The following is an 11,381-nucleotide window of genomic DNA, read 5'->3' as shown; positions in this document are numbered from 1 at the left end:
TTAGATGAATCACACCATGCGCATTGTTGAACCAAGATTATGGATGTTTTATTTAATGGGCAAATGCCGTTGACCGTAACGCGATAAGAAATCAAGACAATACCCACTGCGCGCACGATAAATTAGTGATAGCATTAAACCTGCATTGACACAATGGCGCCACTGAGTCCGCCTATGTTTTTCTTTTTTTTCTCCCGAAAGCCTCCAGTGCATCTGTTTTTGGTCCGCTTCGTGCTCATGGTGCCGCTGGGGAGCCGAAGCTTTACGCCAACGAGGCATGAATATGGTAGGTTGCCTTTGAAGTCTGGACTCGAGAACAGTTTGCGAAGCTCTCTCTCCACCAAATGTGCATCCTCCGTTTTTTTTTGTTTTTTTTTCCTGTTTGGCTGACATTTTAACACGTACTCGGAGCATGTGTTAGAACGCCATCATCCTGTCCGCGTGGCTCACGATGGAAACTAAAGATGGAAAGCATTCGGAAAACCACACGGGCAATGCCACCTGCGTACAGTTGCTTCCTCGCGAACGCTGGGCACGTGACTGGCTTTTTTCAAGGACAAATGCCCGCCCGCCGGCAACTAGACACACGCAATGATGGCGGCTATCTTATCTGTGACTACTCACGTTCACTGGTTTGCGCGTTAGAGAAAGAGAAAAAAAGGGAGGCGCTATACTTCGTTTCACCTTAGCTCCGAGCGCGGGCGATGTTATCAGCCGAAGGGCCAATCAAACTGCGTAAAAAGTGCAACGTCATGGTGTGCTCTCTGAGCTTGACTAGCAGGCGGAGGAGCAGTGCACGACGGCGAATACAGGCTGGTCCTATCAACTAAAGAGAGCACGCCATAACGTAGTGCCTCTTTCGCTGTATGATTGGCCCTTCGGCTCATAACATCGGCCGTGCTCGGACCTAAGCTGAAACGAAGTGTAGACTTTGGTACACAGCCGCCAGTGTTTCACGCGTACATGGCATGCCTCCTCGGAGATTCGCTCGCTTGCTGCGTCCGTTAACGTTGCTCCTCGGGTTGCTAGGGAGTTTTCGTAGACCGCGCTGCCTCCTCCGCTAAGCGTTCCGCATCGAAGAAGTTGATACTGCGCCTGCGCGCCGATAGCCTTGACTATGGAGTTCCCGCTATCATAGCGGGTTGCGGAGGGCCTTGCGGGACGGCGAAAACGATCTACGAAAACTCCCTACTGTCACGAGCCGTCTTCTCTCAAACAATGAGCGCGAAAGAAGGGTCGTGTCCTGCTTGCAAAGAAGCGGAACGTTCGAAGAGGCCAATCAGGGTTCTGGATTTGCTTCATGGTATTACTCCGTTAGAAAGTGGCACGTCCCGGGAGTCATGTGAACGACGAGTTCGACGCTCCGACTTTTTCTCCACGGGATCACGTTAAGCAAATATACAACAGTATAAGGGTAAGAAGTTATTACCGTCATATAAATGTTTCTTTCCTGGTGGTAGTCTGATTTCAGTAAAATATTAAACGCGTGTAACAAATTTATATCTTAGATATCGAAACAATATACGAAAGTTTATTATTTCTTCGTGGAAATGTTAAATGTGAATCGTCATTGTAAAATCAGCGCGATTTAAACAGCGAGTTATAAACCATGATATAAATTGTGGCTTAAGTCATCCCGATGTTTATTCTCCACACTGGTTGGGCTTGTGTGCGAAAGGTTTGGGGGGTGCAAAAGCGGGCGATTGTTGAAACAAGCGCGTGCGTAGCCCGTGAGCCTACTATGCCCGGCTGGCCTCGGGCCGCGTGTCTCGGTACGCCCGCTCGCCGAGGAATGTTTCCGCAGGCGAGTCTCGTGTCAAAGACCGCGCACAATGCAGAGCGAGCTGTCGAAAAGCGCGAACACCACTACTTCTCTAGACGCGCCGCTCATGCCCATCACTGAGCGCTTACGTCGTCTCACTCAACCAAGCAAGGTGAGCTCTCCCGAAGTCATAAGCATACTCTTCGTGACACAGCTATATCCGCTGGAAACTCAAAGACGCGCAGGGTTTATTATCTTGTTTCGTGATTTATTCCTCGACATTCTTATTGGCGAATTTAACAGTCTCATTGATTGCGATAACGCGAATTTCGGGACTCGCAACGTCCCGAGAATTAAAGTAAAACAATATTGAACGCAAAACCGGAAACGTGTAATTTTGCGAAGCTGTTACGGTTTCTTTTTCTTTTTTTTAATTGACTTTCGAACACAACCTGTCCGACGCCAACGAGGAAAGCAAGCTGCTTCTTGCGCAGAAGTTTCGGTGACGTCAGAACGATGCCGAGATCTGATTGGCTTGAATTGCAAGGATAGTGGGCAGACCTCGATGCTAGATGCCTTGAGGTCTACCCACTATTTTTCTCAATGAACCAATAAGAGCTCGGCGTTCTGGCCGCATCGCAGCCCGTGTGCATGAAGCAGACGAACTTGCGCTCTACGTAGGTTCAGTGGTTGCTGAGAGACCCAAACATTGCCATGGGAAATGCGTCGGCTCTTCTACTGTGATATCTTCTGAAGCTATCGGTGAATATATAATATACCATAAATAGATCTATGATGTAGCCTTTGAAGAAAACGCCGACGCCGAACGACTCTTTCGTTGCTCCGAAGAGGGGTCTCTTAGCCATCTTCGGAAGAGTGTGCCGCCGACGTCGTCAAGATATCAAGCATCCAAGGAAATATTCTCGCAAAAATGCATCGGAACATAAATACAAAATACTGTAACAATATTGTATTCGTAATGTTAACTGCAATTACAAATTCGATATGAGAAGAAAGCAAAAACTCGCGTTTTTGACCTGGAGAGTGGGAACAGAAAGACAAGTTTTTTTTTTTTCTTTTTTTTTTTTGTGTCCAGTCCTGTATCGTCTGCCACTTGTTGATATTATTCAGCATATAAGATGTTTTCGTTTTTTTTTTCAGTCAAGTCATTGAAGTAGACAATATAGCATTGGAACATGGTGTAACAGCTCACTTGGGCTTTTCGATTTTTCATAATCCTTGTTGCTTACATGATCTTCTGCATGCTCAGCATCTCTGTGTTTGACCTAGTTTTGTCTAGTTTGTGGACATATAACCGAGGGGGCGTTTTCTCAACGCCACAGCTTACGTGTACATTTACAATGCATAACAAAATCACTTCAGTTCGACAAGAACAAAGTATCTGTTTGTTTGTCTTCGAAAAAAAGTTTTAAAAACAGCTTCGTATCCTTTTTGTTTTCTTCGCTGGGTGAAACGAAAAGAAAGGAGGGGCAAGGGATACTTCACAATCGACATAATAGTGACATTTTGGGGCTCCATTTATGTCACATGGGACCAACAGAGTCTATAGGTGTGTTGGTGAGGTGTGTAGCTAGCTCATGTGTTTCTACCAACCCTTTGCATCGTAGAAAATACTTTCAGAACAGTGTAACTTGAAAAAATAGTTTAATTCAATATCCGAATTTCGGAAACAAAATCGGGTTTAAACCTATTTTTAAGGAACAGGTTGTAAATTTAGGGAAATTTATGGTTTTAGCTGAGAACGAAGGACACTATCTATACTAAAGCATACCGAAAATATATTGTGCCTCGTATGGTCGCACCTGCCTATCTAAGTTTACATACGTTTTTACGGTATTCGGTACAACACGACTTTTTTTCTCCATTTAACTCGGGGTAAATTGAAGTAGCTGAAGTTGTATATGTTGATAAAATCTCTATAATTTTTTTTAAGTTGATTGATGCATTTGTGTTTTGTGTTAAATGCTTTTTCTAAGCACATGCCTCCGTATTGTTTGCCTGGATAGTTAAAATTAAAAAAAAAAAAAAAACAATAATTAAATTTATTCACCGATGCATTGCCTGCACGACGTTCGGAATTATTACGAAGATTGTAGACAATATCATGTAACTGCTTACATTGTAATGCCTGCTTGAGTTTCTCTCCACATGGTGTAAACATGTCCGCTTGAAGGCTCCAGGCTCTCCTGATAACATCTCGCTCTGGCTTCACCAAATTTCGTTTGTTAGCTAATTGGGATAAAATGTTAATTTCTTAATATCTCGTTCATGATTGATGAAACTTTGAAAAAGATAATCATGATCGAGCAGATATCCTGCAAAAGTACAAAAAGTTCATCAAGAAGGTTCATAAATAGAGGTGTGCGAATAGCGCTTCGAATCTAATAGCGCAAGCTTTAACACTGCGAAGTTAATGAATGCCACAGTGCTATTTAATTCAAACTGGCGTTAGCACACCGCTACCATAAACATATCCAAAAACAGTTCTTGAGTAGGTTTATAGTAAGGGTGTGCTAACAGCGGTTCGAATCAAATAGCACTGCTGCATTCACTAATTTCGCAGTGGAAGGAAAAGCCAACCTGAATTACGCTACATACGGAAACCTTTATTGATATTTTGATCGCAAACGTAGACACCACTCCTTTGATAAGCAACTGTGAGTCATTAAATGAGTGAGCAGCAGCCAGTATCCTTGTGCATACAAAATTCTTATCGTCAGAAAAAGAAAACAAAAAATGCAAAGCGTCACGCTCGATCACCTTGAGAAATATTGTCAATAGGAAAAAAAAAACTGCAGTGCATAAGGATATTGGCTGCTGCTCACTCCTCTAATGACTCACAGTTGCTTATCACACCAGTGGTGCCTACGTTGGCGATCAAGATATCAATAGGGGTTTCCGCATGTAGCGTAATTCAGGTTGGCCCGCTTATCGCATAAACACATAACAAGCAAACCAAACCGAGCGTCGTGGTGCCGGTATTTTTAGGTTAAGCATGTGCAGCTTCCCAGTGCTTATCACATGGGCGAAAACGCCGAGTTGGCTGTGGACGCACGCGCGGCATCCGAGATTCTGCAGAAGAGGGCTGCTGTGCATGACTCGGTCCACAGTCCACTAGACAAATATGGCAGCCCGCACAATGACTCAAATGATCTATGCGCAAGCGTCGTCTGGAACGAAGATGAATTTATTTTATACAATTTATTAGGGGTGTGCGAACAGTAGTTCGAATCGAATCCCTAGCTTCTGCACTGCTAAATTTCCCCTGCTTGAATTTCCCCTGCACTTTCAAGGCTATGAATGACGCAGCGCTATTCAATTCGAACCACTATTCGCACAACCCTATAATTTATAGTCGAATATTGTTGTTTTACCTTTTTTTTTCTCCCGCCAACTGACGACTTTGGCGCAAATGCCATTTGAAGCCATCGTTGAGTTACCGCCCCATTTTACCGAGCAGGGTAATATACTGCATGATTCGCTTTCTTCGAGTATTCGAGTAGCTGATATTTTACAAAACAATAATAATAATAAAAAAAAACTCTCATCAGGATACTTCTTATATTGTGAAAATAATTGCTGCGCGCTTTATTTATATATAATTTTTGTGTATACACATGTATAACTTCAGAACCATCCGGAGTAAAATGAATCGATCATGAGAGTAAATTTTCAAACGGTCCTGCATGTCGAATTTACTGCGATGCACTGTAGGCGCTTCAACCGTTCATTCTGCTTTAATCAGATCACCCAATGAGAACGGCGAGCGTAATCTCTTCCCAAATACAGCAGTTTCGGTGGCAATAAAACAAATAGTACAGGAAAATTAATTGGTGGATTCGTAGGGAATGCGTTAGCATGACCCTTGGGAAACGCCACACATGTCCACCATTGGGAAACGCTAACGCTCACCCCTTCACTCTTCTGTTTGGATTTCTTCTTTGCTTTCTTTATTTTCCGCTGCCTCTTTTTGGCCTCGGTAGGTCCACCCATACCGGAGCACCTACCGAGGTTGAACGTGGTAAAGGAACGACTGTACTCCGTTTCACCTTATGTTGTACCGCAGAGAAGGCTAGAAGCGCGAGCTCATAGCGTTGGGAGCCGCTCTTAACGCACGAGAGCTTGTGCCGCCGAGATGCGGCCTAGAGCTAGGAGCTCGCGCTTTGTAGCCTTTCCTGCGGTACATCATAAGGTGAAACAGAGTATAGTGGCGCCTCGACTCCCGTACATGAGCCTTCGGCGGTTGACGTGGTATAACAAAGACAACCGGGGACAGTACGGTTGTCACATAACCAATTACCTAATCACACCTTAATCCTTACATTCATAGATACTTCATTTTTACCATAGTAAAGCTTCGCTGGTCTCCGTTCTTCACGAAAGTAAAAAGGCTAAAAGCTTTTTTTCGTTGTTGGTAGGTATCTTTTTGAACATGCAAAACGCACGCTAGAATTTACTGCTTTGACGACGAGAACATGAATCACTTTTGGGTGGCTCTAAATCTACCATCGGAATTTCCCATAAGCTTGCAACGCCGAAAAAATAGGAAGGCACCGAGTGTGCATTTTATTTTTAATAGCGTTTTTGTTTTAATTGCTTTTATCTTGTTTTAGTAAATGTAAACTAACACGTTTTCGGTGATTTTAAAAGCATCTACGTTCATAGAACTTGAAACTTCCGGCTCTGGGATCTTGTCAGGCGTCATGTAGCTTTATACCTTTAATCACAAATTTCCCACAACCTTCTGGAAGATGGCGAAATCTTTTATTCGATTAGTTTCGATTTCTAAGTTCACATGAGCTTCCTTTTTCTTCCAGACACTCATGGCGGCTGTGGCAGCGTCCATCCTGTGCTACCTGGTGGCGGCGTCATCGAGTCCAAGCGTGGAAATCGGCTACGGAAAGATCGTGGGCACCAGCAGCGAAGTTCCCGTTGGCGACGGCAACAACAGGTCCGTGAACGCGTTCCTGGGCATACCGTACGCCACGCCGCCCGTGGGCGCCCTGCGCTATGCGAGGCCGACGCCGCCGCAGTCCTGGAGCCCCTACGTGCTGCAGGCCACGGCGAAAGGCCCTTCCTGCGTCCAGTTCCTTTCCGCCAACCCGATCCCCGGATGGGTGGCCAGAGATGTCGAGCAGAGCGAGGATTGCCTCTATCTCAACGTCTGGACGCCCGAACGGACAAATCGAACTGTTCTCAAGACCGTCCTCGTCTGGATTCACGGCGGGGGCCTCAACTACGGGTCGGCGTCCATGGACCTGTACGACGGCGCGGTCCTGGCGGGGGTCGGTGACGTGGTGGTCGTGTCCATGAACTACAGGCTGGGGTCCTTCGGGTTTCTGGCGCTCGGGGAGGGGGGCAAGCCTTCGCTGGGGAATCAGGGGTTGATGGACCAAGTGCTCGCGCTGAAATGGGTCCGCGACCACGTCGCGAGTTTTGGTGGCGATCCCGAGGCGATCACCATCTTCGGCCAAAGCGCCGGCGCTTGGTCAGTCAACTACCACGTCCTCTCTCCGCTCGCCCGATCCCTATTTAAGAGAGCCATCGTGCAGAGCGGGGCCGTGGTCGTTAACTTCTTGACCGAATCGGCGAGCGGGGCAAGGCAGCGGACACTAGCCTTGGCTGAAACTCTGGAATGTTCGACGACCAGTGGCGACGAAGGCATCGTCAAGTGTCTACGAAACAAGAGTGCCCATGAAATCGCGCTTGCGGAGGCCTTTGTCTGCGCAGACTTCGTCATCTGCTTCGGTGCCGTCTACGGAGACGACTACCTTCCGTCGGATCCCCTGTCTTCAGCCGACGTCGGCGTGACCAAGGACTTTCTGCTGGGAAACGTTGAAAACGAAGGCTCAGTGTTCGCCAGTCTGCAGCACTGGGCGCAATTTCCGTTCAAGGGCGCGCTGGACGTAAAGAAGCGCGACATGTTTCATTTTTTCTTGAAGTCGTTCGCGTTCGCGCCGGCTGCCGTCACAAGGCACATCTTCGAGCTGTACCTGGAAGGTGTGGACGAGCGTGATTTCCCGAGCCTTCGTGCCGGACTGGGACACGCAATTGGGGACGCCTTCCTGCGCTGCCCCGAGGTGTTCCTCGCGGAGAGATTGTCTCGGCAGAAGTCCAGGCTTTTTTACTACGAGCTGGTGTTTCATTCCGACCACCAGGCGGCCTACATGGACCCCTGGTTGGGACTGACACACTTCGAAGACTTGCAGTACGTGTTTGGACTTCCTCTGAGAACACACCGGAGCTCAACATATTCGGAAGCTGACGCCCGATTCAGCCGAGAAATCATTCGTGTCTGGACAACGTTCGCGAAGACGGGGTGAGTCCAAATGTTTGCACAATAGGTTTTCAGAAGAGCCAGAGAGCACGCCGCATCGCAACTGATGCTCCGGAAACACACACCAGTCATGGGTCTTCTGAGGATCCATGACGCCACAGAATGATCAGCGTCATGGTTCAATTGCCATGCGGTGGCATGATAGGTCCTTTTCGCGACTGAAAGGGCGTGGCCATTGGGATTACTAATCGTCTTTATCATTGACTGATAATTGCATTGATTGGTGTTCCGAGTGCATCGTGCATTCTATCATCCAATCGGATTACCGCATTCGCCCATTGGAACTTCGAAGCGCCAATCACGAAGCGTGAACAGCAACGCTGTGCGCTTTTTAAACTGGTATTTCTTTGCGCAAAGAACAATTTTCACCCCAATTGGCACCCTTTTCATGGGAAAGCATTTTGCTCCCGGAAAACATTCGATGATGCACTCCATGTTATCATTCACTGATTCAAACTACATTCCGCGGTAGAACAGATTTGTGGGCCGCCTCGACAAGTATCCGCATCGGCAAGTTGACTGCGGATACCCACGGATAAACCGTGGGTAATCCGCGGATATGAACGCTCTACACACGCGCATAAAATTTGAAGGGAATAATCAAAATAAGGCGTTCACCGACGCACGTTCCATGTTTTAGGGTTTTTGGTCTAGAACAGTAGCTGCTGCAGACGCCTGCATGGACACTGCGTGTAAGGATGTAATTGCACTCTCAGCGTGGTCCTTGGTGCTTGGGTGATTTATAAAAAGGTCTAATGGCTTTTATTATTTGCAGCAAGTTCGTTTTATTTTAAAATAATAATAAGGTAACGATGGGGAAAAGCTGTTTCATTGCTGCTTCACGAGCTCTCGAACTTCGATAAGTACCCCAGGATATAATCAATGCAAGATGAAGCATCACGGACTGCGAAAAAGGGAGTAACCTCAAGGCAAATAGCCATTGTCAGAAACCCAAGGTTTACTAAAGTTTGATGAGCTCCTAACAGTAAAAAAAAAAAAGAATTATAAACCTTAAAAAAAGTGCCGTATGCTATACCCACATCATTATCATACGCGATTAAAGAGAAGTGGCGTACGTTTATTATGAAGTGTCATGTGTCGGCTAAACAAATTAAGGAGTAAAAAAAAAACGCGATTTGTTTTGGGGGAGGGAGTTGACGTTTTCTATGATTAAAGTAAAACAGCATCTGACGTTTGTGCTGATGAACGGATCACAATACTTAATACCCGACTGCATCGGCATCAGATGGCTGGGTGCAGTCGGCAGGGTTTAGGTAACTTCAGCTTCGTCTAAACCGCAATCGTAACGAAATGAGTCTTACCTTTTTTTTTCTTCTTTCAATAAAATCATAGTTTATCTTCTTTTTTTTTCAATTGACAGACGTTGAACGTTGATTACAGCAGGTCTCGTTCCTCGAATGCACAATGTCATAGCAAACCTGGGGACAAAACAAATTTTAAAATATGGAGAGCAAAGGATTACAAAAAAGCGCACAATACGAATGACAGGAGTACATCTCGTCCTCTGTGAATGCTCTTTATTGCACCAAAACGACTCGACCGATTTCGCAACTCGCTCGTACCTGTCTGATCGACAAGACTGTCTGAGCGCTTAAGTGTATCTCATTGCGCAACTTGATTTCCGTTTGCAGGAGCCCTCCGGACGTGAACGGGGCGCTGTGGCCGGCGTTCGACACCGAGAGACACAGTGTGGTGTCTCTGGACTCGAACAACTCGCGCGTCGGCCCCCTCGAGCGACTCGCCAAGTGCCGCTTCTGGGAGGCCCTCGTCGCCCAGAGGCACTCGGAAGTGGACAGCTGCTCCTGAGCTTCGATGTGCGCCGGTCTTCTGGGCTTCGTTCTACACCCGCTTTAACGCGTTGGGACGCGTTCTCTCTGTGTTCTAAAAGAACGGCCAAACTATGTTCTGCAGACGCTACGTACAAACGAGTCAGCGTTCACCTACAGGTGTGGACCCTGCGAGTGTGCAGAAACCAGCGGGAGCGGGGAGCAGCTGTTGAATTGAAGACAAGGAACAGGTGCAGCTTCTCAAAGGGGCTTTTATTCCCAACGTCCGCTCAGGCAGCTCAGGATACGCAAGAGCTATACAAAAATGCAGCAAGACCAATGCACTTTGTGCGCAAGCGCAGCTCTCCCATCATCATCATCTTCGTTCGCACTTGATCAGTTTTGTTCTGGATTTTGAGCGCAGGATCTAAACTCAAATGTTCCTGGCGTGCGTGGAACAGGCCCCGCGCAGATTCTTCCATTGACGGACTGATAACATGTTTATTGACCATCTTAATTACGAAAGCGCAAAGGACAAGAACAGGACAAAGAATGAACAAGACAAGCGCTTTCCTTCTTTGTCCTGTTCTTGTCCTTTGCGCTTTTGTAATTAAGATGTTAAACCAACTTGCCCAACTGTTAATTTTAATTTATTGACCATTGTCTCAAAAAAACAAAACAAAAGACTTCGCCTTTCCACTCAGGTGAAGAAGAAAGACCAGCGAAGCTGTACGCTCGTCCCGTGTGATTCTTCTTCATCCTTGTCTGTTTTGCGCGCTGTTTCCTACGATGAATTCCCACCAACTCGCCCAACGATCCATTCTTTTATGATAGCTGTAGGGTGCCTACATGTCGGTCTGCCTCAGGGTGAAGGCATCCATTGTTTCCCTAATGTGCCAGCGCGTGACGCTCTCACGCACTCGGTGCGTGACGTGGGTGGTAAAATGGCGTCTATGTATTAACCAAAAGCTACACGCTCGAGCTGAGTGACACCAGATTGCGCGCAATACAAAATTCATAAAAAAAACTATTGGGCGGAAGAATGGCTGAAATGTCACCACTCAAGCAAAAGCGCGCGTGTGTATGAAGGCACTCGGGAGGGCTGGAAAGGCCCGCGGTCTACGAGCGACGGCGGCAACCAGACCGGTCGTCTGGTTGCCGACGTCGCTCATAGATGGCGGTAGCTGTCCAGAGTTTTGTGTCGTTTTGTGTCGACATTTGTTTGGTACCTGACACGAAACTGGGGAAACTAGCCCTCAACAGCTCCGCTGTAAAACATGCGTCTGGGTGGAGAAGAAAGAGAATCGAGATGCAAGGTCAAAGTTAACGTAAAAAACAGCGATCGCCCGCGCAACCGCTGTTTTAACGTTTACTGAGTGGCGCGGATTCCAACAAAAGGATTTCCACTTGCGCGCCGTGTCGAGCTGGTTGGTTTAGAAACCATGAGTTGTCGTGTAATCACGAGCGTTCAAAT

At 46.8% G+C, this 11,381-nt stretch overlaps 1 protein-coding gene across 1 annotated transcript; it reads left to right on the top strand.

Annotated features, from left to right (window-relative positions):
• Positions 1-207: 207 nt before the first annotated feature.
• LOC8054031 (cholinesterase) lies at positions 208-10,750 on the top strand. Its single transcript, XM_029975376.4, has 3 exons — positions 208-286; positions 6,601-8,102; positions 9,773-10,750. Exons 1-3 carry the CDS (start codon positions 278-280, stop codon positions 9,945-9,947), a joined length of 1,686 nt encoding a protein of 561 aa, XP_029831236.2. The 5' UTR covers positions 208-277; the 3' UTR covers positions 9,948-10,750.
• The last annotated feature ends 631 nt before the right edge of the window (positions 10,751-11,381 follow it).

The sequence above is a fragment of the Ixodes scapularis genome, unplaced genomic scaffold (assembly GCF_016920785.2).
Source record: "Ixodes scapularis isolate PalLabHiFi unplaced genomic scaffold, ASM1692078v2 PGA_scaffold0__279_contigs__length_252992795, whole genome shotgun sequence".
Lineage (NCBI taxonomy): Eukaryota > Metazoa > Arthropoda > Arachnida > Ixodida > Ixodidae > Ixodes > Ixodes scapularis.
The sequence above is the reverse complement of the archived record's forward strand: the minus strand, read 5'-3'. Positions and strand labels throughout refer to the sequence as shown.